This window comes from Barbus barbus (genome assembly GCF_936440315.1).
Source record: "Barbus barbus genome assembly, chromosome: 8".
NCBI lineage: Eukaryota > Metazoa > Chordata > Actinopteri > Cypriniformes > Cyprinidae > Barbus > Barbus barbus.
This window is the reverse complement of record NC_136736.1, coordinates 1,818,309-1,844,797: the sequence shown is the minus strand read 5'-3', so window position 1 is coordinate 1,844,797 and position 26,489 is coordinate 1,818,309. Positions and strand designations below refer to the sequence as shown.

Below are 26,489 nucleotides of genomic sequence, written 5' to 3'. Positions count from 1 at the left end.
TAAAAGTCTGCATCCCTGCTGTGTGTTTTAAGAAAATGCTCCATTCGTGTTTTGAGAGCTCACAACATAATCTTTATTATTGAGAGAGCTATTTATATACACAGATACAGGAGAAACTGATGGAGAAATGAAGATGAGGGAGGGTTATTTATGCTGCATTTGCCTCAATCCTCTTTTTCCTCGAGTTCAGTCTTCTCTCTCTCTCGTACTCTTTCATCCTCATCACATAACTGCAAAGAAGAGGAGAGACTCAGTAAGACAAATATACTACTAAAAATTCGCCAAAACTAATTTTGAGCAAGCAAAAAATGTTTTTTTGCAAAACTGGTGATCACCACAATATGAAACATGTTGATTTGCTTTATGATTTTACATTTGAGAAAGAATATTTATTCAGGGAAATGAAAAAACTGCTCATCTAAATAATTAATCTAACAGGAATTACAATTTCATTCAAGCCAAATTTAATGGAATTACTATTGGAAGCAAATATACTTTCAAAGTCTGATTTTTCAAGCCTGAGGATGCAGCACCAACCTGCTGATATGAAATCAATTAAAAACATCTTAATGGAGAGAGCAGTGACATCGTCAGTAGTGCAAGTAAATGAGTGGACTTGTCTGAATGAGTGCTTGCTCAAGCAGTATTTCTTACTCCTGATGTTCACAGTAGTCCCAGTCGTGTCGCTCATGTTTGCAGGCTAGGAAGTTGGGGAAATTGTCTCTCTTGCACTTGAGGAGTTTGAGCAGGTAGTGTGCACAGTAATCGCGCTGCTCCACCGGCAGCATGGCCAGATTCATCTGCTCCTGCGTCGCCAACATTTCTAATAACACAACACAAAGAACATGAGTTTCACTAAAAAACACCAACTACAACGATACACCATGTTCATCCATATAGCATCATTACATCACAGAGTGAACCAGATAGGACAGGTCAATATATATATACTAAATTATTTGTATTGCATATACAAATGACAAATTTGTTACAGTAATACTAATAAACTGAATGTGTTTTAAATACACACCAACCTAGACTATACATTTTTCAATCTTATATTTTACCTGAATATTGTCTGTTCGACAGCTAACCATATTTTAAGTTCATATTGGCTAAAAAAGTTGAATCTCATCTAATCTTTTAACTGATTAAATTTAATTGTTTTCACAATAAACAGATCTGTGGTGATTCTAAGCAATTGGAATAAATGTATTTTGAACATACAATTATTTGAATAAAACAGTACATTAAGTTTTATTTATTTAGAAATATTACCTTTTCTTGCCTGTTACATATAAGTATGACTGACAAACAGGCATCGGCTTACTAGTTCATGTTAAAACTGGAAGTAAATTTGATGTTTAAACAAAAAAAGTCCACTTTCCTTTGCATAAACTGCTTAAATATTAGCCTTAAGTTAGCCATTCTATTTGTTTTCTTCAAGACTGGTCAGAACTGTTTTTTAAATCAGTTATAAAAAGGTAGATTGGCCTATTTTAAATAAGACTGATCACCTTACTGCTGGTTAGTCAAACTAGTTGAACTAGTACAAACAAGAATACAGGTAATAATTGTCATTAAGCTGAACAGACATGCTTCTGTTGACGCCTCTGGTGAAGTTCAAAGTCAATCTGAGGAGCTGAGGTCATGTTTAGAGACTAAAACGCGTCTGAAAGTGCCGGATAGAGAGAGAAGAGAGCTGTTGAGCGGGTCACCTCTCTCTTTGCGCTCAGGGAAGCCCAGATGAGGGTCGTATGCAGACGGCTTCCTCGGATCTGGCGTCGTGTCACTTTCCGTGATGTAACTCCGCACGAGGTGTGACCCCATTCTGAACTATAGCAAAAAACTGTTTAACCTCCAACCACTGACAACAATAATCTCACTTATGATGGAGAAATCAAACCAATTCTGCACACTGCCATTCGGTCACCTCCAGAAACCGTCTGTTTCCGGTTTGCGCCGGAAGTAAACACGCGCAACGAGTAACACACGTCATCGACACGATTACTCCGTTCCGCCTTAAATCAATCGCTGATTAGCGTTAGATTTTAATTTATATAATCGACATAACATATATTTCCCGCTTCTCTCGTTAATAAAATGCAATAGAAATCAATTTAGTTAGATTAATGTTTGATTTCCAACTCAGATAAACTCTTTATGGCTTAATTCAATAAAATTAAAGAATATAAGCTTTAATAAACTACAAAATAATAATAATTTTAAAAGACTCTTGACATTGTTTTGCTTCCGCTGAAATACGCGCGCGCGTCTCAGCCCGCCACAAAAATTCAAAAACTAACGGTCAAGTCTTCTCGCGCGGATCCATTTCATTTATTTGATGGATTAATGCGTGTATTTATGATTTTTAAAAGTTTAATATCATTGTCAGACCTGGTTAGTATATTGACAGACGAAAACAACTGGATCCGTAGGCCTGTCCGCAAATAGTTTTGTGGTAAGTTACTAATGTTTACTTAAAATAGTAAGGTTAATTGAACGTTTAGGCAAAGTTTGAATATTTACTTGTTTGAGAAAGTGAATTTCTACTATAGAAAGAGGGCAATTACATCTTTATTATTGTCGAGCACACATTTCACATCAACACGTATTTAATATGAGAGTAATAGACATTCAATTTAATTTTTAAGAGATTAAAAACTATAAATTGGTTATTCTTTACTGATAATAATCATAATGTGTGGATTCCAGTTGAAAGTGATTTCCATGTCTTCTCTCACTGTCGCAGACACCAGGTGTTGGGCTGGTAGAAGACAACTGACTTTGATTACTGATAGAGATCATCCTCTCCTTCATCTCTGAAATGACCCCCAGAGTCTTGGCCTGACCCCTGACCTCCACCTGACTGAGGAGCTGTAGGAAACCTACCAATGATTTCAAAGAATGAAAGAAAGAGAGGCATTTTAGTTCACAAAATGAGGTATGAAGTGGTACTAGTGATTTGTGTGTTTATGTACCTAAAGTTCCCAAATCCACGGCTTTGCTGAAGAGTCTGAGAAAACATCTCATATTTCCGTATGTCATTATCACTGACAGACCGACGAGCAAATCTCATGGCTTCCTCAAAATGATCCTTCCTGATCTCCGGCACTGGGTCATAATCATCATCCTGGAAACAGGTACGAAGGTATGATGCTCAAGTCACCAGGATACATGTTTTTAGATTATATCATAATCTAAGTACACAACACAGCTCTGGAAAGGCGCTATATAAATAAAACGTATTATTATTATATATAGTATGGTTCTGACCAGGGACGTGCACAGACATTTTGAGGGGCAGGGGCTCAAGTGGGAAAAAAAAGGGCACTTCTCATATGTTTTAATTTTTTTTTCGAAACAAAACGTTATATATATATATTAACACAACTCTGACTGATTTACCAATTTATTTTAATTCCCTCACACTCCAATTGTTTCATGTTGTTTCAACAGATATAAGCAGTTCACATAGAGACCATGGTCTTCTTTAGCAGTCACTAATTTTATTAACGAAGTATTAACTAACTAATGTTTTCTATGCTACTAGTTTCAAGTATATATTTAGAATAATGACTGCACAAAGGAGAGGGACATATTTTCGCTAATTATTTGTTTATTTTGCACAAGACAATAAATTGATTTAATTCTTTTAGTGTTATTGTAGGCCTAATATAATAATGAGCAAGATAAATTTTGAATGAGCCAAAAAGAACGCACGTCACACCTCTGTTCATCAATTTGCACTGGCTACCAATAGCTGCTCGCATAAAATTCAAGGCATTAATGTTTGCCTACAGAACCACCACTGGTTCTGCACCCCTTTACCTAAATTCAGTACTTCAGACTTATGTGCCTCTAGAAGCTTGCGTTCTGCATGTGAACATCGCCTTATTGTGCCATCCCAAAGACACACAAAATCACTTTCACTGACTTTTAAATGAAATGTTCCCTCCTGGTGGAATGACCTGCCCAACTCAATCCGAGTCCTTAGCCGTCTTCAAGAATCGGCTAAAAACACATCTCTTCCATCTTTATTTGACCCTCTAACTCTAGCACTCTCTATTCTAATTGTATTCTTTAAAAAAACTAGCTTTTCTAATCTTTTTGTATTCTATCTATTTGTTTTCTTTTTTATTTATTATACAATTAACAAAAGCAAAAAAGGCCTCTAACACTAGCTTGCTGTATTCTTTTTCTTTTCTATCTGTTTTCTTTTTATTTATCATATAAAAAAAAAAACCCTGTGTACTGCGTTAAACTAACTGAGACTTGTTATAGCACTTGCATATCATTGCTCTTTTGTTGATTTTGATTGCTTCCATTATCCTCATTTGTAAGTTGCTTTGGATAAAAGCGTCTGCTAAATGACTAAATGTAAATGTAATATATATGTCCATGATAGCCTATATTGCCTTAGCTAAACTTTAGCTAACTTATTATATGGTAGCTAATGAGTCATGGATGTTAGCAAGACAACTATATTTGACTTTTGGATAATTACCTGTAAATCGCATTTCGAGGGGTGTCCCCCGGTAAAAATCGTATTCCGGAGGGTAAAATACAAATTTTTTGGCAGGGGTTACCTTGGTACATTTCGCACTCCAGGGGCTAAAAACACGTTATTGGGGTCGCTTCAACCCACAGACATCAAAAACAACCTGCGGCAACAGTGTTAAAGTAGCCCACTTGGTAACACTGCCTCTACACCAAGACGAACACAACCGGAAAGGGAGGGAGGGCTTCACTTCTGCGGCTCTCTCTGCCTGTTTGTGACTGTGATGTGCCGATCAATGTGCGCAACGCTACACTGCTGTGCTGCGCGCTGCATGGAGAAGCGAAGGGGAGAAAGGCATCGGAATGTGACAGTCTCAACATTTCCCGACCCACCCGACCTTATATTTAGATTTTTTACTTGTTTGACAGGGAAAGCTGTGCGCACACACACACACACACACACACACACACACACACACACACATATATATATATATATATATATATATATATATATGCATTTATATAAAAAAAATCCCCAGACAAAAGGGCACTTTCTATCGAGGAAGAAAGAGGCCAGGTGCTCAAGCCCCCTTTGATGTCTATGTGTGCACGTGCCTGGTTCTGACCTATCATAAATACAAGAAAAAGATACATATGGTCTGCTCAACATGAGATAAAAGACACAAGGATTTTTGTACATCATCTGTCCTTTGATTAGTGAGACTGAAAAAAACAATAAAATATTAAATAAAATATTTCAAAACAGCAATAAAATCTTACAATAATATAATAAATTTGGCTTCTTCTGCTCAAATCATACATTCTTCAGACTGATCCAGTGAATGCACAAGCACATTGCAGGGTAAACTAACAGAAAAAACGCTGAAAGGAGATATTTTCATTTCTACAACCACCATATTCAGCATGTGTTCTTCTTTATGGATTCGTGTTCAGGAACCAGGATTTTACTATTATCTTTAAATTCGTGTCCAACCTACCGTGGTGCAGTGGCTTTTTCAATTACATACGCACTAACCATAGCAGTCTCTTTCCTGGCTTGGCGTTGTCTCTCAGCACGGATCTCTGCCTCTATAGCTTCTCTTATAGCAAGCTTACAGGCCCTCTGACAGATCTCAGTTAGGTCTGCTCCTGAGAATCCCTCTGTTATCCGGGACAGATATGCCAGGTCTACATCCTGAAAAACACACAAAGAAATGCACAGTTAGTGGTGCTTTCATGTGGAGATGCATGTATAGTTTGTGTGTAAATTACCTTAGCGACAGGGGACTTGCGGAGGTTGGCGCGCAGAATGGCACTGCGGGATCCCATATCAGGTAGAGGGATATAAATCAATTGATCCAAACGACCAGGCCTCAGGATTGCAGGATCAATGATATCAGGCCTAAGAGTGACAGACAGGACTCTGAGCACTTGGCCTCTTCACTTTATCCTCACTTTCAATCACTTTATTCTCTGCCAGCAAATGCAAGCACAAACGACAAACGTCTTTGTCACCTGTTGGTGGCGCCAATGATAAAGACATTCTTCTTATTGGTCATTCCATCCATTTCTGTCAAGATCTGGTTGATGACCCTGTCAGCCGCACCTCCTGCATCTCCACCCCCACCACCTCGTGCTTTAGCAATAGAGTCCAACTCGTCAAAGAACAGAATGCATGGGGCGGCCTGCCGTGCCTGATACCAGAACAACAAAAGCAGTGTGTGATATATATCACAATGAGATCTGGAAAATTGAGGATTCACACAGGAAGCACATCTGAGACGCACGTTACTACCAAGTGTAAACTGCAATATGTCTTGGCTGAAGGATGTTAAAACCAGGAGTAAAAAGTGCTATAGTCTTTGACAGCAGTTTGTTCACCTTATCAAACACATCTCTGACATTTGCCTCTGATTCACCAAACCACATGGTGAGCAGCTCTGGGCCTGCAATCAATACAAAATATAGAAAGCAGTGTTTCCCACAGGATATTGTGAGACTTGTGGCGGCAGGTGACGTCACATTAATTTGTATATTTATGACATAATTCCGTCAAGTTTGCGTTTAAAGACTCTAGTTTTCATATTTGGTAACTTTTTAAATATTTTACAGAGCAACCGTAATTTATTAATTTGTAAGAACAGTACTCATCAGACTCAGAGCGAGAACTGGCCTTTACTTTGAAATAGTGATACATATATAAAATCATGAAAAATCAGCCATTCATGTAAAGTGTTCAAAAGATAACATTCATTCTATTTTTTGAGAAAAAAAAGGTCTAAAAGTGTTTCGAATATAAAGAAAAAACAATAGGTTCTCAAGTTTTGATGCAGCATGAACTATGTCGTACGTCCAGGGTTTTTGTTGCATGTCTTTTATGTGTTTTTTAGAGGTTGAATTGAAATCAAATACTGCCATACTACCCTTAATACTTCTGAATGTGATGTCTACGTTATAAATATTGAGAAAAGTAAGGAAAAACATGTTTCAGATCACTCAAACCATATATAGAAATGGAGCCGCCCTTATATGGTTACTAATGGGATTTGATGGTCATCTAGTGGAAAAGCTTGGTACTACGCCCAAACAAAATTTCACTGAAAGCTCATTTTTTGAGATATCAACCTCAAATTTGGAACACAACTTCTTCAGATTTAGATTTTTGATTTTCTAGCAGTTTTAGAGTAAAACATGTTTTGTAAAATATATATTTTATATAAAATATAAATATTTTAATTTTTACATTTTATATTTCCATAAACTAAAACGTCCATAACGTCTTTTTTGTAATATACTTTTTTCAACTCTACAATAATCTGCTAAGTATCTTCTTTAAAAAGAGACCAACCTTAAGTATCTGCTCTAAACCATTTAAAATTTATTTATAACAATTTAAGTTGGAAATGTAATTTTCAGGCCTATACTCAAAAAGTGGAACCGACAGTTAACAGGTTAAGACAAATTTTGGCACTTCGGGTATGTTCTACTCTCTGAACTGTCATATACTGTAATACAACTGAATGCCCAATAAAGCTGTTCCCATTTACATATTTTCTGTTGTCATACATAAAACAAGTATAAATAGAGACTTGACCCATTAATACTACAATACTTAACCAGGAGTCACTCTCACTTTACTCCAACTGAATGCACTGCTTCTCTGAATGCTTCTCTAACTGAATGATAGCTAAGGTTTATCTAAAAAAAAGTCACTGAGTTTGTCAGTATGTACTGTTTATGGAAAAATGTCACTAAAAGGGTCTGAAAGTTGCTAAATATGGTACTAAATTCGTGCTCGTGTGTGTGAGACAGGGAGCTGATGGTAGGGGCGGCGGTCAATGTGGATATTGTGACGGGCCGCTACAAATAAATCAATTTATGGGAAACACTGGAAGTGATTATACACAAATACACTCACACTCAGCATATTTTTACTTTAGTTTCTCTCACAAACATGTACCTTTAATAGACACAAAGTTAGCCTGGCACTCATTGGCAATGGCTTTAGCTAGTAGGGTTTTGCCGCATCCAGGTGGACCATAGAACAGAACCCCTCGAGATGGGGTCATTCCAAATTTTAGAAATTTATCAGGATACTCCACTGGATACTTAACAGAGAGAGACAAAGTGAATTAGAGAGAGTGAAAGAACATTTCATACCTGTTTGTATGTTTGTGGTTTTACCTGGACAAGCTCCTGTAATTCTCGCTTCACCTCATCGAGTCCTCCAATGTCCTCCCAGTTTACCTTTGGAACCTCCACCAACGTCTCCCTCAAAGCAGATGGGTTACTCTGACTCAGAGCCCACTGGAAGAGACAGAAACCAATAGATATAATTCCCACTGGAAATAATAATCACAAAAGAAATCTCTTTGATGATGGTTTCTCCTAGACAGATTAAAATTGAAAGCAAATTAGATTATTATTATTTTTTTTTTATCTAGTACTGTTTATCTGATTTTTATACAGAGAAAAAGACCCATGAAATCTTGAAGGCTGTGTCTTCTCTAGAGTTTCAATGGGCAATGTGTACATGTGCTGTTATAATTAAGATACAGCAGGAATTTGCATAGTTGCACTACAGCTTTCATCTGTCAGTCCAAGGATACATAATACATCACAATGCATAATCTTATATTTGAAGGATTTGTTGAAGCCAATAGCCTCAGGCAGCATTCCAACACAACATTAAGATAAAAAAAAAAAAAAAATATATATATATATATATATATGGTTTATTGTTTGAATGTGTAGGAGAAACATCTGAGAGTTGATACTTAAAGATCTCTCTGGATTTCTCATCAAGAGTAACATCTGAGTAATAGATTTGCATTTGCAATGGAAAAGATTTTAAAATCGAAGCATAATCTGTGTGTGCGCAATGATGAAGCTGACCTGTATGTAGAGGTCTTCTCTGGTCCTAAAATCTCTACCCGACCTAAATCACTTCTTACCCAAACCCGACATGCAAAAATGAAAAGAAAGAAATGCCCGACCCAAGATGACCTGATAAAATTAGACCTGAGTCTTAAACGACCCTATGGCATTTATTTTCTAACCCAACTAGACCTGAAAAGTAAACGGCATTGATGTGTGCACAGCCTGCAGCCCTGCAGTCAATAAGGAAAAATCCTGGTGTCCTGCAGACTGATTTGGCTGCTGCTCCATTACTTTCATTTATTTATTTACTTATTTATTATTACTTTATATTATCTCCCACCTGATGAATACAGGTTATTTCTAAGTGCAGATTTCAATTGTGACCAATGGATTGGAAAAATAAATGTGATCGGTCCATAAAAATAGCCTAATAAATTATGGATTCTCTTGTGTTGTCTACAACACTATTTACTTCATCTTCGGCGAAGGGCTTCTGCACACAAAAAAGAAAAGCCCTGCATGAACACGCAGAGTAATGAAGCGATTGGCTTTTCTTGATGTATCATATCTATAAGATAGATTTCTGTGTGTGAGGTTATAAACGTTTGTTCCTTTTCTACGTGCATTTCTCAAAAACTTCACTTAAATTGAACACGCAATGTATCTGGGAAACTGTAAAATAATTTCGATTTTATTGGGTCCATTTGGAAAAAGCACATTTATTTTAAATTACCCAAGACCTGAGGCCACTAATACCGAACCCAAACTGTGTCCGAGGCACTCGTCGAAGTTTTGGACCCGATCTCGCTTGGGTCTCGGGTTGGACCTCAAGTTTTCAGATCAAAGTGGATCCGTGAAGACTTCTACCTTGAAGTCATCCATGCTGACGGCCATTGAGTTGAGAAGGTCTGCATCGATGCTGTCATCCTCCAGATCAATTAGGGTCATCTTTTTGCGGATGGCCTGCAGCGCTGCCTCTGAACACAGAGCAGCCATGTCCGCTCCCACGTGCCCATGTGTTTCAGCGGAGATCTACCATAAACAGAAACATATCCAGTTATAAAATATCTAACAAGAATTAGACCCTCCATCACTTTCATCATCATCACCTGTTCCAGGTCCACATCATCTGATAGTTTCATGTTCTTGGTGTGAATCTGTAAAATTTCCAGCCTGCCGGTGGAATCAGGGATGCCAATGTCAATCTCTCGATCAAAACGACCTGCAACACAACTTTTACAATTGACCTTTCTGTAGAAAGTGTGTTTTGGTTCATTCATTTGTTGATGCAGATAACTCTCTGTATGAATGTTATGAATCTGCATATGTGCAAGTTCACACCAAAACGCCGAAGAGCAGGATCCACACTGTTGGGTCTGTTTGTGGCTGCCATAACTACAACATGAACCCGTTGTTTCAGGCCATCCATCAGGGTGAGCAGCTGAGAGACGATCCTTCGCTCAACTTCACCATGAGTCTACAGACATGGCATAACCATCAAACCAGTGACAAACATCAGACTGTACACAATTACGTAACACTCCTGTTTCTCTTCCTCTTCTCCTTACCTTCTCTCGTTTCGGAGCGATTGCATCCAGCTCATCGATGAAGATAATAGCAGGGGCATTTTTTTCGGCTTCCTCGAAAGCTTTTCTCAGGTTGCTCTCAGACTCTCCTGCCAGTTTACTCATGATTTCAGGACCTGGGATACAAAAGCAACAGCGTACGCCAGAGGAAATGCATCTTGGAAACTGCATAAAGTCCTGGAAATACATCAGTGTAATTGATACTTGATATCTGGCACAATAGTACAATATGATCCGCCAGTTTCGTCCAGAACAAAAATCGTTTGTCACAAGGATCATCTGTTTGGCTTTTCAAGGTAAATACATGAAGTGATCTAGAAGTCAGTGTAAAAATGTCAATACACTGCTTAGTTGCATTCTGTAGTAGAGTTTTAGTGTTTACATGCATCTGTTATTGCAGGGCAAACAACAGTCACAGCAGTTTTGGACTGTGGCTTTCAAATGTGCGCATGTACCATTGATGAGAAAGAAGAAAGCTCCCGTCTCATTAGCAACAGCACGAGCCACCAGCGTCTTGCCCGTACCAGGAGGACCGTACAGCAGAATTCCTCTCGGTGGCTGAGAAACGACAGTGAGTGGGTGTAATACTTGCGTGTGTGAGTAATCTTTATTTACAAATGAACGTAAAAAATGCAAATGTGTAGATAAGTAAACAAAATAAAAATGGACATATTGTTAGATGTGTGTAGTGATTCTTGCCTTCACTCCGATGGCTTTGAACAGGCCGGGGTGCCTGAGAGGCAGCTCCACCATCTCTTTAATCTGAGCCAGCTGTTTACGACAACCCCCGATGTCATCATACCCAATGTCATTCAGGCTCTCCTCCTCATCCTGACACCATCAACATATGACAGCATGACAGGGTGCGGACACTGAAATGTAGAAACTGTACAGGTATGATGAAATCACACATACCTCTCGTTTGATTGGTTCTCCCTCACAGTGGATGATGGTATCCGGGGCAACAATGCAGTGAGGGGCGGGGTCTGTTTCTACTACTTTAAACTCCACTGCTCTCATGCCTCCTCTAACCAGGAAAATATCACCTGCACAAAGCATAATCTTAAAACAAATTTGTGGCCATGGTCCATAAAACCAGTCATAATGGTTTTATGGCATTTTGACACATACAATGTATTTTTGGCAATTGCTACAAATATACCCGTGCTACTTATGACTGGTTTTGTGGTCCAGGGTCACAACTGTGAATTTGTAGTTGTTGTCTGTTGCAGTGTTGGTAATCTTAAGCAAAACTAAATCTATTAAAATAGTTTCTGTTAAAAATGTCATAAGACAGCAAAATGCCAAAAATAAAAGTTAACTAAAAATGTTAATAAATACTAGAATAGTATATAAATAAAATTAAAATAACACTGTTTGTTGCAGTAATATATTGTATTCCACTGGCAGATTATTTGGACATATTTTAAGATAATTGGCACTGATTGAACGTTAAATCCCAATGTTTCTAAACTTTCCACATGTAACACTACACCTAACCCAAATGCAAAACCAAACTCCTATATCCTTATATTCAGCACACTGAATGAACATGTGTACCTTTGTGAACAGGGCGGTAGGCCTCCAGGAAGTACGGCTTTAGAAAAACCTCAAACAGGTTGCCCGTTAACCCCTCGATAGTGTCATCAATGGGTAGAACATGGACGCGCTTCCCATATTTCACATCTGGACAAGCATGGATACTATATACACAAGCATATGAGTGAGCACTGCGGTAGATGTGATTTTGCTTTACCACCAGAAGCAGATATTACCTCTAATTTTAAATAAATGTATTTAATGATCCAACGGTAAAAACTTATGTCATCACCGCACACCTGATGACATCACCAAGACGCACACGCAGGTTGTTGCGGGTGACCCTGTTCATGCGCACACGCTCGTTGCCACATGTGTCGTCTGTGAGAATGATGCAGACCGTCTGCCTCCGCTTCCGGCCGCGTAACACCACAGTGTCTCCCCGAAACAACTGCAGTTCCTCCATTTTAACCTGTAACACTCATTCAGGGATTTACATGCACATGTTTGGGAAACCTGTTTGAAACAATGATTGCTTTTGCAATTGGGTGCAGCTAGTGATATAAATTACACACTGCAATTTCATCACTCTATCAAACACACACACAAATAGATAGATTACCTGTGACAAGCCCACAATACTGTTGTCCTCATTGTTGGCTTCGTCCACGATGAGTCGATTCGGTCGAATCTTCTGCTTCAGTATAGCAGTGGAGAAATCCTCCGATTTTGGACTGTTCAACACACACCCACATCAATGCACAATCCAATTTTCCACAGCATTAATAATAAACAGTGAAGTACATGCACGGTTCTTCATAAAAGCCAAATCAGCACATATGTAAAAGCCTGCCGCTTTTGTTTTGCTGCATCTTTCTTCAGAATATATACACTCCAGAGATATTGGAAATCCCTGCTTATAAATGTTATAATAGCCTGCATAGGAATTTTACACTAAAACAACACCAAGACTGCATAAAACATAACATATAAAAAGAATGTGTATTTTTAGCTTACATGTACCTTCTAATGAACCTAATGAGTTCATGTACATTAAAATTGGGCCATACCAAGGTTTAAAACCCATTTTATAAAGGTTAACTGAATTTTAATGAGGAGAATGAAACATGAAAACAGTTCTTGGTGGCACTAGTGTGAATACAAACCCACACACATACACTGCTGTCTGGTCTCCTGTTTCTTCATGTGACACTGGTCTGTTTTTAGAGCAAAGTTATGTCTACAGCTAAGATCGAACTACTCAGACAAACACAAACACGTACACATTACTTTTCATGTTATGATAAAGTTTATACATTTTCTGAAAAAGAGACAAACACAAACTCCACAATGAACTACAACTGAAATGTTTAACAACAACAAAAAATAGTTATTTTGAAGAATCTGACATATTCAATCTAAACAAATAAACAAACACTCAAACCCAAAGCTCAGCAGTTATACTCACTCTGAGGCTCCAGCGGCGGGCATTGCAGATCGGGCTAGAGGTGTTTAACTGAGGAAAAGAGCCTGTTCTGGGACAGAGACGATCAGAAAGCAGCCTATCCTTATCGTAGAGGTCAGAGGTTTGTAGTCCAGGTCTAGTCTGTAGTCCTTAGTTCATTGCAGTGCTGTACAAAGTGTGACGCTGTCCCTGACCGCAGGCTCCATGCCTAGAAAATGAGCCTGCGCTACTCCCTGGACTGAAACCCATCCCCTCACATATAAATAAGATTCTGGCACAACAACCCAAGTTACATGCATATGTACACAAACAGTGAGTATTTATGAATCTTTTTCAGTTTTCCATCGTTTTCAAATGTGTTTGCCCTCTTTCCCGCCCGGGCATTGCGTTTCCCACCCAGTTCATTCCTGTCCTCCTTCTAACATACATTCACAAACAGTCTAAAGATTCATAAACGTTCATTGATACAGCCATCTGGAATGTCCTTTTTAATGCGAGTAATCAAAAAGCTTTCCGTTTTCTCGTTACAAAACAACTGGGATAAATAGAAATGGCAAAAAAAGATATACAGACACAGTTGCTGTTCATTTCAGTCAGAGAATGAAGTTACTCAAAATGAACTAGAAAGAGCACAAATGAAGAAATACATGGACATTCAATAACTTACACAATGACTGGACAATGCATTATTCTTCTCAAACTCTTTTCGAGTCACTCCCAGCATTCATCAATATGGATGCTGGTCTAATGTTCACTTATGGCTGTATGTAAACCTTTACCCTGTTGGCATTTACAATTAGATCTAGCAAGAACAAATATTTCAGTATCCATGTCACCCTCTGCTGGCAAACCCTTGAACATTATAACAACAGGTTCTTGTCTTTAATTAGTTCTTTCTTTTGCTTTGTGATGCTTGTTTTCTTGCAGTCTGTTAATGTATTTATTACAAAGACTTGCTGAGAACACAGAAAACTCATTTTTAGGGGTTTGTTGATATTCCACTTCATTAACAAGTCAAAGTAAAAAGGGGTTCATCATGAAAGGCATAAACAGAGAAACTGCAGGCATTGTCAACAATTCAATGAGCTCCAGCTTTTTACTTTAGATTGTAAATCAACAAAGAACCTCTGTGAAATTTAGACAGCTAGTTAACGTTATACAAATTACGATAATATTTTATAAACAAACATACCAAGAAATAAATAAAACAAGACAGTTTGAAGAATTTGAGGTTCTACAATTGTCAGGCAAAACAAAGGAGACTATAATCTGAAATCAGACTGACCTATTGGTTTCTTCACAATGCAAATGAACTGCCTTTAGTGGCAGAATCAGTAACAGTCCCATTTACAAGTGTGATGGCTCCATCTGTATATGCGATCAGTTTAACGACACAAAAGACACTGGAGCTAAAGGGCAGGTTAACAAGCATGTTAGCAATTCAATGTGTCCAATTTCCACATCCCTCCTCTCACAAGTCAGTTCTTGTAATTTATTAAATGGACCCTTACATTATTATTTGATTGTTTTACACAAATTGTTGTCTCAGTTCCCACAATATTCATCTGATGGACTGATACATATATATTTTACAAACTGTAAAATTTAAGAGCTGCATGGCTTCGGGCTCTCTGTGCATTTGAGGACATTCAGACACATTCTTCAACTGCTGGTGAAGGAATATTGTCATTGCTTCGCAACTTGGACTTCACCTTAAAAAACTAATTGATATTTACAAAAGTTATGCTCAGTTATCAATGGTGATGTTCCACATGTGGGGCCACAATGTCAATGTGAAAGGAGTCAAAGTCACTTTAAAGGGAGATCCTCTGTGAGATGTGCCCACTTGATTGTGTGCAGATGATCTGCATAAACAGTTTTTTTTTTTTGCTTTTTTTCTGACATAATGGTGCAAGAGACAAGTAAACTGGAAGGAAAATTAGACATTCAAGATCATTTCAATATGTCAGGAAGAAATAATTTAGTCTATCACTGAGGGAAGACAAGGGTTTCAGCGTCGTTGCAAAAGTATTAAGTCAAGAACAAAAATCCAATCAGAACTGACTTCTTTCAAACTGTAACCAGACAGTTTTTGTTTAGTTTTTTTTACATTGGAGGAACATTTTTAACAAAAAGTTCTGTGTGCATTGGAAAACCTCCAGCCTTTGTTTGGTTTCAATAGCAATCTTGAAACGAGTGATGTTGCCAAAAAAATGATGCTCCCTACTGGACTGAATAAGTACTAAAGAAAAAAAATCCACTTGATTAAATGAATTCAGGGTCGAATATCATAATCCAAACAGTGGTCTCCATCAGAGCAGCAATAACTGCACAGTCTTTTCAAAAAATGGTTGACGCTTCTTAAAAAAAGAGATTTTTTTATCCTTTCAGTCTTCCCAAACTTACTCCATTCTTCTGCTTAGTTCAATTCATTTTACACGTGTTTGTTCAGGCCAAAGTTCTTTCCGATAGCTGCTGGATTTACAGATTAAAAAAATATATACATTTGTGTGTGAGGAAAACAACTGTTTCTGTTCAGGAAGTTTCTGTCTTCAGGAATATGCGTGTTTTGGGATGAGTAAATATTGTTTGGTATATGTACATGGCGAGTTACTTGGTTATGTACAATAGCTAATATATATGCGTGTGTGTGTGCATCAGCAGAAAGCTTCGTCATCTTGAAAATGGGTCCTCTGCAGAACCTTCACGTGTCTTTCATAGATCTTTAGGGCGGGACCAAGTCTGATTGACAGGCCTGTCAGCACATCATTCCTTTGCATCAGAAGGAGGGACTTCCCGTCGATCTCCTGTCAGGAACAAAGATTCAGTTATACCTTCTATCTATAGCATAACTTTTATCTTAAATCCAGTAAAGTAACGTCTGAACTCTTCAAGGATCATGCATTCAGTTCAGTTCAGCGCACCTGTGTCCTGAAAGCTAGCGCCTGCTCTGGAAATCCAGCCGCGGTGAAGTAGCTGGCCACGTCTGCTACAGTCCAGTCCACCGGGCTCATGCCACTCGTCTCCAACTTCACAAAGCCACCTCTGAGACCGCACAGAAAACATGAATTAATATTTATTCATATAAAAAAAATTCAAAGGTACGCTGGAGACACAAATGTAATATCATGACTCAAAGTCAACCCTCAATCTACAGTTTTCATTTCTTTCGTTATGACTTACTTCTGGCGATTCCTGTTAGAAGGTCAGTAGGTGTTTTACAGAGAATTTTCTTGTTTTTTTTCCCCCAAACAAAGCCTTTTCTCTCTGCGCTACCCTGTCTCTGCTGTTTTGTTTGTGTGGTACTCACATTCCTTCATTCATCCCTCGTTCTTCAGCCGCTCCTGGTGAGGCAGAGGGAGTCAGCAGACATGACGACACTCCCACTTCCAGCTTACAGCCTGAACCTGATAGACAGACAACACACGGCTTTATAAAACAAAAATACACAATTACAATATAATAACACAGAATGACACAACACTATATAAACAAATTCATAAACAACAGTGTGCGTGTGTGTATGGGTCAATGACGTGACGTCTAAATTTTCTGTCCGATTGCATTTTCTCAGTTAAAAATTGGTTTAAATGCATAAAAAAGATGCCATATATATGAAGGGCCTCTCCCATGTATGAACTCAATTTAACTTTTCAAAAAACATTAGTTATTTGTCATTTTTCTGTTATTCAAATGGTCAAAATATCATGTGGTGCGACCGTGTGGCCATAACTTTTGTTTTTTGTAAACATCTTTGAAATGACCCTAAATTTATTCAGATTAATTTTCTGCACTATTTGGCATAATTTCCAAAGTGTTTTGTAATACTGTATAAAATTGCAAAGCATTTGTATTTATATTTCCGTCATAATATACAAACAAACTTTGTCCGATGATTTCCATTTTATGAAATATCATGTGCGACCATCAAGAAACTACCACTTTGGGACTTTTATGTTTAAATTTACATTTATGCATTTAGCAGACGCTAAAGCGACTTACATTGCATTCAAGTTACAGTTTTTACATTTTATCAGCTCTTGCTTTCCCTGGGAATCGAACCCATGATCTTGGCGTTGCTAGCGCCATGCTCTACTATTTGAGCTACAGGAAAGCCGTGCGTGCGCTAATCCATTAAAGACTTTGCATCATATACCAAATTTGCCAAGGACCCATGGAAGCATCAGGCAGGTTTGTAAGTCTCTTTCAAATTTGGGAAAAAATATTTGTAACGGCTGGTATGTAGTTACCACATTTGGATATCATGTGGTATGACCTAAAAAAAACAATGAATAATAAGTTATTTCTGCAATTATTTTTATTATAAATTTCATAGTGACCTTTTGTGGGAAGCTGGCTTGTTTTGTTTAGGTGACCATTTCTGTGCGTGTAAATTTTGATTGAATTTGAAAATATGATGTGGTGCGATCACTGCAGAGTGTTTTCTATTAAAGATATATGTCCCAGATTGGCAGTTTTTTTGCTTTTCTATTCAATTTATGTTTATATACATAACATACTTTATTTTAGTATAATTTGGAATATATTTGTATGCAATTTGGTTAATTCCAGACTGTTTGTTTAAACTTTGCACAATATGAGAAAAAATGCAAATGCAAATAAAAATAAAATAATAATAATTCAGAGCATGTAATTTTCGTTTGGTAATTATGCATTTATTATTTATTTATTAATAACTATTTGAATCTATTCCACCAGATAGATTATACTGCCAAGCAAAGTAAAATAAACGCTCACAATAGGCAGCATGTTAATTCACTCCAGAAGTCATTTTCTACTATAAGAAAGATGTTCATGTTGTCATCTCAGAACCTAAGCCAGCAACCTCCCCCTACTCTAAATTGACCTTTAGCAAAGACCCACCCCCCTTAGTTACTGTTGCTACGTCCGACAAACCATGGCACTTTTATGCCCCATATCATGTTCTCACGCATTGAAAAATACATCACGGAGCAAAGAGAACACTGACAGACAAGACAGAGCTGGTTATTTTTAGTATGAAACAGTTCAAATTTGGTCATTTTTTAAAAGAAATTCAAACAACAAATACTGTTTTATGTCTCTTTTATGTTAAGCATGTTAAGTTAATTATTTAATCGGGAGTTAATGCGGTTGCGAATGCGGTTGTCACTCCCGTATTTTAGTGAATTATGTGTGTACAGAACGCGATTAAGGAGTAAAAGGTGAACTGACTTTAGCTGCAGTGTGTACATGGCCTATATGACAGAGAATAACAACAGAATAGCGCGCAACATAAAACTATATAAAAATCACAGAATGACATTAAACAGCTATATTAAAAACAAACAACAGAACACAGAGCAATATAAATAAACACACAAACATGCAAAGCAATAGACACAGAGTTAAACCATTAACTGACACAGAGATGCATACATCAACACATACACAAGAGAGGACACACTGAGCCCCGTCCACACGGAGATGCGTTTAGTTGTAAACGTAAAAATGTTGTATCGTATCGGCATTTCGTTCAGATGAAATCTTGTGAGCCTGTTTTTTTTTAACTGGGTCCCAGGGTGGATAAATCTGAAAACGGCGTGTACAGTCAATCCGTATATTTTGTGAAACGATGATGTCTTCACCCCACGTCTCGACCCTAGTCAGACACCACTACATTCACGTAACAGCAACAACAACAATGGCGAACTACATGCTTGTGTTCGTGCTGCAGAAGCTACTGAGCTTGACTAACTTTACTAGGTTTTCTTGTTGTTGTGTTGGGCTTATGCAAATGCTTCTAGTCTTCTCCATTTTTAGTGTATCTCTGTGGCAGAATTACAGCGCCACGTACTGGTCGGCATGTATACTACATCGTTTTGAGTCGGTTTCGTGTGTAAGCAGATATTTCTTGAGATGACGCCATGTTTATGGAAGAACGAGGAAAAAAAAGGATTGGATAGGGAAAGCTCTGGCTTCGTGTGGATGAGCCCTGAGAGACACCAGTACATAAACATATGAGCACTCTTAATCAGAAAGTAACCTAAATTTGTTTGAAGGACTTACAGTTTCTTATAGGTATTGACGATGGAGCCTTTACAGTCTCTGACATCACAATCACCTGATCCTAAAGGAAAAAGAGGGAGAAAAATAAAAGGAGATGCACTCAGTAAGACTGTATTAAAGACTAGGATAAGGGGGGATGGCAGACAGAATTGTAAATGTGAAAAATATACTGAAGCAAGTATAAAAATATATAGATATTCTAAAACACTTTGTTTGCCGTTGAACTCATTCGTTAAGCCAACAATTGATATGTCAGGCCACTCAGACAAACAGAGAGCAATGTTGTGATAGATCTACGCTTCAGGAAGTCAACCTACGAATGGCCTACATGTCTCTGCAAAATAAAACTGGAATAGGAGAAAGAACTCAGATATTACAACCTTCAGTAAACTTTGCGCATTACCTCAATGCCGGGATGTAGCTGAACAGCCGCATCTGCGTTTTTCTCAGCACCAGCATCCTCAGGCTTCACAGACATTGCCTGTTCTGAAAGTGTGTGAGAGAGAGAGAGAGATACAAAACTTCAATCACAGACATTTGTCACACATCTACTGGGAGCCCATGTCTGTATTCACAGATTCTTTCAGCACAAATCCCACATCACACACACTCAATTCCAGTACTTGGAAAAACTGTTTTGTTACATACATTCGAGAACACTATTTTAATTGTGGCACAAAAGTTGTGTGACATTTTTTTTCCTCCTTGGCTTCCACATAAAACTTGTTCCATAAAAAAGCCAAAACAGAACTTAAAACCTCTAGTACTGTGGATACCCTGTGCTCACATCCACCTACTGCCTTCAAAAATACCTTCCGCATGCACTTCCCAAGCATCTCGCACAGAAACAATTCGCTATCTTCAGCTGTAATGCCATCGGGGCGAAATCATGTTCTAAATGCTTGGGCGTTGTTCAGACTAAGTTTTACGAACTTGATTAAAATTGGATTTTTGGGAATACATTTCAGTCTGAAACTCTAGGTATCATCTGAAGTTATTACTGTGTACAACAGATATTGGCTGTCCGAACAAACAGATGTTTTCAGCACCTAGCCTGGGTCCGAAAAACAAATTTGATTTATGTGCAGTGTGAACGAACACCCCTATACATAACATCATAATAATTTCATCCTCCATGGTTTTAAAATATTTATGACTTGCTCTCAGGTATGTCAGTCAATTTCAGAGTTCTACTCCATAATCCAGAAGGACTTCCCCCTCTGGATAAAGTATTGTTTGAATTTATTAAAAGCCAGTCCATGAGCAAAAAATCTTATAAAAAAATATTATCTTTGATAAGCGCTGTATTAGGTCAACACTTCAATCTGAGCTGGGTTGTTCGTCAATAAATTCCACTTCCTGTCAGTTTGAGGTATGGCCTATTTTATTCAAATTCTAGCTCAAGAATTGAAAGGGAGCCCATACTTAAACACTGAATGAGTGAATATTAGCAAAAGTGCAACCAGTGTATTAAAGCATACATTTGTGTGCAACGTCACTGTGGTCAGAAATTCTTGTATTGTTCAAGTTTCATTTAATGATGACTGCATTTTAATTGAGTAAAACAAAACAAGATGGTGAGATTTCACAATTTATTCCCACTATATAAACCATCATTACAATATCTCGTTACTTCATAAAAAAGTAGCTGATTGCATTACTTAGTTATGGAAAGTAATGCATTACGTTACTTTTGCATTACTTTTTGCCACCGGGGCCGGGCTTGCTTATTTACTTTCATTAACAGAAAGCCCCAAAGTGATATTTTTGGTGACTGTAAAAGCCCTTTCACACCAAGAGTGAAATTAATAAGCCTCAGGCTGAAGAAAATGCCTGCACTTTCTCCCAATCTCTCTTAACACAGGGACAGGAAAGGTGTCAGGGAATAAATAGGAAAACAAAGCACATATAGGTGCAAACTTCTCATCTTTAGGTGACAACTCACTTTTATGAGATCAAAATAGATCACCTATGAGATTTGCTTAGATCCCATGAGAAAGTGTTTTTTATGAGGGGTCTTACAAGGGTAAATACAGATGCATCTAAAAAAATTTGAATATCGTGACAAACTGCATTTTATGTAACTTATTTCAAAAAGTGAAACTTTCATATATATTTTAGATTCATTATATGTAAAGTAAGACATTTCAAAAGTGTTTTGTATTAATTTGGATGATTAGAGCTTACATGAAAGTCAAAATCCAGTATCTCAAAATATTAGAATATTTCCTAAAATCAATCAAAAAAAGGAAAAAGTTCTGTAAAGTATGTTCATTTATGCACTCAATACTTGGTCAGGGCTCCTTTAGCACAAACTCCAGCATCAGTGAGGAATGGCATGGAAGCAATCAGCCTGTGGCTCTGCTGAGGCACTATTGAGCTTTCAGCTCGTCTGGATTGTTGGATCGACTGTTTCTCATCTTTCTCTTGAAAATATACCATAGATTTGGCAGTGTGTGCAGGTGCTAAAGTCCTGCTGGAAAAGGAAATCAGCATCTCCATAAAGCTTGTCAGCAGATGGAAGCATGAAGTGTTCTAAAATCTCCTGGTAGACGGCTGCATTGACTCTGGACTTGATAAAACACAATGGACCAACACCAGCAGACGTCACGGCACCCCAAATCATCTCTGACTTCAGAAACTTCAAACTGGAATTCAAGCAGCTTGGATTCTGTGCCTCTCCACTCTTCCTCCAGACATTGATTTCCAAATGAAATGCAAAATTTACTTTCATCTGAAAAGAGGACTTTGGAGCACTGAGCAACAGTCCAGTTATTTTTCTCCACAGCCCAGGTAAGACGCTTCTGACGTTGTCTCTGTTTCAGAAGTGGCTTGGTAGCTCTTTTCCTGAAGACGTCTGAGCGTGGAGACTCTTGATGCACTGACTCCAGCTTCAGTCCACTCCTTGTGAAGCTCTCACAAGTGTTTGAATCAGCTTTGCTTGACAGTATTCTCAAGCTTGCGGTCATCCCTGTTGCTTGTGCACCTTTTCCTACCCAAATTCTTCCTTCCAGTCAACTTTGCATTTAATATGCTTTGATACAGCACTCTGTAAACAGCCACCCCTTTCAGTAATGACCCTCTGTGACGTCAATGATTGTCTTCTGGATCATTGCCAAGTCAGCAGTCTTCTCCATTATTGTGGTTTCAAAGAACAAGAGATACCTGGAATTTATACTGTAGAGATGGTCATTAATTGAAACTCAAATATAAATATTCTAATATATTGAGATACTGATCTTGGCTTCCATGAGTTGTAAACTCTAATCATCAAAATTAAAACAAAAAAACTTGTCTTACTTTACATGTTATGAATGTAAAATATATATGAAAGTTTCATTTTTTGAAATAACTTGCAAAAAAATGAAGTTTTTCACGATATTCTAATTTTTTGAGATGCACCTGTAAAGGGGCCAGTTGCACACTGGTCATAACTTTTTATATTCAGTAATGAAAAGGTAGACTGGTCTTATTTGTATTGGAAAAGTAAGCCACTTGGCAACTGCTAGTAAGTTTTGTATAGTATTTTCTTTTTCTTAACTAAACTATGTCTAAAAAGGGTAATATTTTAAGTATTTGAGGTCTGAGATGCATCTCTGAAAGTAATTAGTGTTACTTATTTGAAAAAGTAACTCAGATATTGTTTTGTTAATTTAAAAGTAGCACGTTACTTTACTAGTTACTTGAAAAAAGTAATCTGATTATGTAACTCTTACTCCCAACACTGAAAACTAGAAACCGAATAATTGTCCATGGGACACAAAATATGTAATTTTAATATCTATTCTCCATCATATTCTAAACAGTTTATCTTATGTCAAGCATGTTTAGATGTTTTACTAGAAAACCAGACAAAAATACTTGAAACAGAGACAGCGCAAGTACCTTCACTTCCACCCACGTCTACTTCCTGCTGTAAGGAGCACTGGTTTGACGTCTCCAGCGATGAAGATGACTGGGATTTCCCCTCAGACGTCAGTGGTGAGTTGGTGCCATTATCTTTCTCGACCTCCATGTCAGGTGAGGTCGGGTCAGTACAAGCTTTGACACCTGTGGGACCTTCATCAGTGATGGTGTTGGGAACATCCTCTGCTGAGCCCACTGTGTTTTCCTCTGTGCAATTTTCCTCACTCTCCACCTCCATCCTTTCTTCTTCCTTCACCTCCTCCTGACAAGGGGGAATAGAGACGCTCTAATGGACTTTTAACCAACAGTAGTCATTATAGAGCATTACTGAATGCTTTATTTTACAGATCTCAGTGATGGGAATGGATTCAATCCTGACTGTACCTTGCATCACTTTAGCTGCAAATGTACAGGGGAAAAAGGACTCTCGACGCCCCCACTATTTGAAAAGGCCAAAATACGACGCGCACCCCTCAAACGGGCGTTTTTTGTGCGTGTCCTCCGTCATCGGCAGGATTTTACGAATTGCGGTGTTTCCTTAGAACAACACAAACTGCCCAAGCATCCGCCGCAGACTCTCTTGACTTTAATTAGATAACAGCGATATCAGCACGTACTAAGTAACTCAGTGGGGTTCATAATCAATTTGACCACAGTCTGTAAGTGAACGGGACAGTGCTTGAGAAATCTGATCAAGGCAGAGCAAAAAGAGAGAGAACGAAACACGATGAACGCTCATCGCTCAAATTGACTGGATGAGCCGCACGGAACGGAACTAAGAGGCGCAGGGTGCGCTCCGCTTTGGCTCGTCATGCAGCGAATTTCCGCCATCGCTACTGCTTTTACCTCGTATGACCGAAGTATTGCACAGAGCGACGGCTCGCCCGAGAAAACAGACGCGAGCCTTGGGTCCCCCTCCCTTTTACATTTTCCGTGCGCGTCTAACTTAACAGACACCGCCTAGTGAAAAATATCCAGCACAACTTATAACGCAACAATAATCATCGGCCCTGCCTGTGAAATCCTGATGTCGCGCAGTTCACGCAGACATCAGTGTTTTTCAGCGCACTGTCCGCGTCTGATTCTCGACGAGCGCGCTTTTGTGTAACGAGTGTCTGTTAGAGCAGCGGAACAAGAGAAGCGACGGTGTCTCGCACGCACGCGAGTCCGCACCTTTTGTGCCGAGACGCTGAAGTGAAACAGGGCACGCAGACAGTTGCGTGTCTAGCGGAAAACACAATCGAGGTGTCGCTTCTCCCACCGTTTGCACACAACACGACCTCAGAACAACCACAAAAACACGCTGTTTGCCGCAGACACGCACAGTTTGGATGTTCTGGCGCACAGTTGCACGCGAGAAAAGAGCGGAAATAGGATGGTGCGAGGCTGTTTTTTTCTTTTCTTTTTTTTTTAGTCCTGCGCGTTTTTCTTTCGCTTTTCTTAAAGCACGATCATTTATTTATACGGAGACGGGGTGTAGCGCGGCGCGCTGCGCAGGACGTGTTGGAAATATTAAGTTACCTTTTTCGCGAGATGTCTGTCCTGCAGTGCGCTCTTCAGGAGACGCGCGGACGGCTTGGCCGCCCCAATCCCCCTCGCGGCAAGAGTGATGTGGCCCAGGCGGGTCCTGCGAAGACGACCCCTCTCGATCTCGCGCTCCAGCACCACTTTAACGCGGTTGCGGGTCAGCTTCTCCCCGGGCATCCCTCTCTGCGTGCTGAGGTAGCCGAGGATCTCTTTGAGCCCCGGTGGAGCGTGGCCCCGTGTCGCGGCGGAGCCCCGGTGGCTCTCGGACAGACCTCGCACCGCAGCAACCAGCCTGTCGCCCAGATCAGCGCTGCTCTCATCCGGAGAGTCCGAGCAGCGCGCCCCGGAGCCCTTTGCCCCCACCTTGAGTTTGGGGGACGCGTGGGGCTTGTTTCTCGGAGGTGGACTGCTGGCGTTTGAGCAAGTTTTCTCTTCTTTCTCATCACCATCCTCATCGCTGCCCTCGTGGCCGAGCGTCTCGTCTCCTTCGGCCCGTCTGTTCGCAGTTGAAGCAGCATCGCGCAGGGCAGAGGAGCCGCTTGCCCCCGCCTCAGCGACTAAGCTCTTGTCTTTCGATGCACTTGCTTTGACGCTCCCGGCGGAGTGGCCCGTTGCGCCACAACTAACAAAACTGTTTCCGCTAGGTAGTGGTAAAATCTGCTCTTCCTTTTCGAGAGCGGAGGGCGAGGTTTGAGGCAGGGGGTCAGGACACGGGCTCGCCCCTCGTTCCTCTGGCTCTTTATCCTCGCACTCTTCTTGGTCCGTGAGGCTGAGCGCGCTGTCGCCGTTGTTATTGCCTCTGGCGTGTTTGCCGTGTTCACCCAAAGACTCGCCGCTGCCGCTGTCGGTGGTTTGCTCCGTTCTCTTTCTGCATTTTCTTTGTACTTTAGCAGCGTTCCTGTATGAAATGGACCCCTTGTAGCTAACTTTCAGCACAGTTTGCTCTTGGATCAGTTTTTCTAGTTCAGCCCTGGTTTTGTCCGGGTCTGAGCCGTGTCTTCTTCGGACCATTCGGCAGATTCTTTCCAGGTCCGGTCGGGCTTTTCTCGAGCGCAGGGAGTCGATGGTTTCCAGGATCCATTCTCGGTATTTTGGCTCCGACATGTTGCAGCACTGGTTCCGCTGGCTTTGGCCGGGCGCCTCTCTCTGGTCTCCGAAGTGATCCGCTCCGAGCCCGGCTGGGAATGAAGCGGAAGCCTCGCTCTACGCCTGCGTTTACCCACTGTGTGCGCTTAAGGTGGACTACTTTCCGAAGAGAATCATCCGCTACGCTCCGTTTATTTAAGGTGGTATTGCGGAGATACACGTTTTGCGCATCTCGTCGACGGGCTTTTGTTCACGCTCGCGCTGCAGTCCGTTACATATATAACGCAACAGATTGCTCATATGCAATATCGACGAGTAATTAAATAAGACTTTAAAACGCATCAGTGTTTTGGTTGGTTGGATGACAGATGGCTCGCTGGTCGATACTAAACTGTCTTATTTTATAACTCCTCACGCCACTGCCAGCTTTAGATAAATCGAAACAAAAA

The 26,489-nt window shown here is 39.5% G+C and overlaps 3 protein-coding genes across 4 annotated transcripts; all 3 read right to left on the bottom strand.

The window, feature by feature from the left end:
• Positions 1–52: 52 nt before the first annotated feature.
• Positions 53–2,296, bottom strand: LOC306873350 (NADH dehydrogenase [ubiquinone] 1 beta subcomplex subunit 7-like). Of its 2 annotated transcripts, none has more exons than XM_079422585.1 (4): positions 1,907–2,296; positions 1,719–1,836; positions 655–823; positions 53–230 (listed from the first exon to the last, which is right to left on the bottom strand). In XM_079422585.1, the coding sequence occupies exons 1-4, from the start codon at positions 1,997–1,999 to the stop codon at positions 149–151; spliced, it is 462 nt and encodes a 153-aa protein (XP_079278711.1). In that variant the 5' UTR covers positions 2,000–2,296; the 3' UTR covers positions 53–148. The 2 variants fall into 2 exon arrangements, with proteins under 2 accessions (XP_079278711.1, XP_079278712.1); XM_079422586.1 differs by having other exon boundaries at positions 1,934–2,278.
• A 264-nt stretch (positions 2,297–2,560) lies between these two features.
• LOC306873348 (transitional endoplasmic reticulum ATPase-like) lies at positions 2,561–13,683 on the bottom strand. Its single transcript, XM_079422583.1, has 17 exons — positions 12,308–13,683; positions 12,030–12,172; positions 11,385–11,515; positions 11,169–11,300; positions 10,925–11,027; positions 10,452–10,585; positions 10,225–10,360; positions 9,993–10,105; positions 9,751–9,915; positions 8,188–8,310; positions 7,964–8,111; positions 6,385–6,449; positions 6,019–6,197; positions 5,776–5,905; positions 5,540–5,698; positions 2,982–3,133; positions 2,561–2,888 (listed from the first exon to the last, which is right to left on the bottom strand). The coding sequence occupies exons 1-17, from the start codon at positions 12,472–12,474 to the stop codon at positions 2,792–2,794; spliced, it is 2,277 nt and encodes a 758-aa protein (XP_079278709.1). The 5' UTR covers positions 12,475–13,683; the 3' UTR covers positions 2,561–2,791.
• A 257-nt stretch (positions 13,684–13,940) lies between these two features.
• Positions 13,941–26,180, bottom strand: LOC306873349 (sterile alpha motif domain-containing protein 1-like). The gene is made up of 7 exons (XM_079422584.1): positions 24,949–26,180; positions 23,407–23,689; positions 19,925–20,007; positions 19,522–19,582; positions 16,784–16,880; positions 16,398–16,518; positions 13,941–16,280 (listed from the first exon to the last, which is right to left on the bottom strand). Exons 1-7 carry the CDS (start codon positions 26,056–26,058, stop codon positions 16,131–16,133), a joined length of 1,905 nt encoding a protein of 634 aa, XP_079278710.1. The 5' UTR covers positions 26,059–26,180; the 3' UTR covers positions 13,941–16,130.
• Between the last annotated feature and the right edge of the window lie 309 nt (positions 26,181–26,489).

Bases quoted from the DNA above. Each gene is read 5' to 3' on its own strand.
- LOC306873350 (XM_079422585.1), bottom strand. From the start codon at position 1,999: ATGACGTGTGTTACTCGTTGCGCGTGTTTACTTCCGGCGCAAACCGGA. The intron at 824-1,718 runs GTGACCCGCTCA...TTGTGTTATTAG, and splicing joins CCCTGAGCGCAAAGAGAGAG to AAATGTTGGCGACGCAGGAG. The intron at 231-654 runs GTAAGAAATACT...TCTTCTTTGCAG, and splicing joins GACTACTGTGAACATCAGGA to TTATGTGATGAGGATGAAAG.
- LOC306873348 (XM_079422583.1), bottom strand. From the start codon at position 12,474: ATGGAGGAACTGCAGTTGTTTCGGGGAGACACTGTGGTGTTACGCGGC. The intron at 12,173-12,307 runs GTGTGCGGTGAT...TTGTGTATATAG, and splicing joins CGTCTTGGTGATGTCATCAG to TATCCATGCTTGTCCAGATG. The intron at 8,311-9,750 runs GTAGAAGTCTTC...TGTCTCTTCCAG, and splicing joins TCAGCATGGATGACTTCAAG to TGGGCTCTGAGTCAGAGTAA.
- LOC306873349 (XM_079422584.1), bottom strand. From the start codon at position 26,058: ATGTCGGAGCCAAAATACCGAGAATGGATCCTGGAAACCATCGACTCC. The intron at 23,690-24,948 runs GTAACTTAATAT...CCCCCTTGTCAG, and splicing joins ACAGACATCTCGCGAAAAAG to GAGGAGGTGAAGGAAGAAGA. The intron at 19,583-19,924 runs GTAATGCGCAAA...TTTTTCCTTTAG, and splicing joins AGCTACATCCCGGCATTGAG to GATCAGGTGATTGTGATGTC.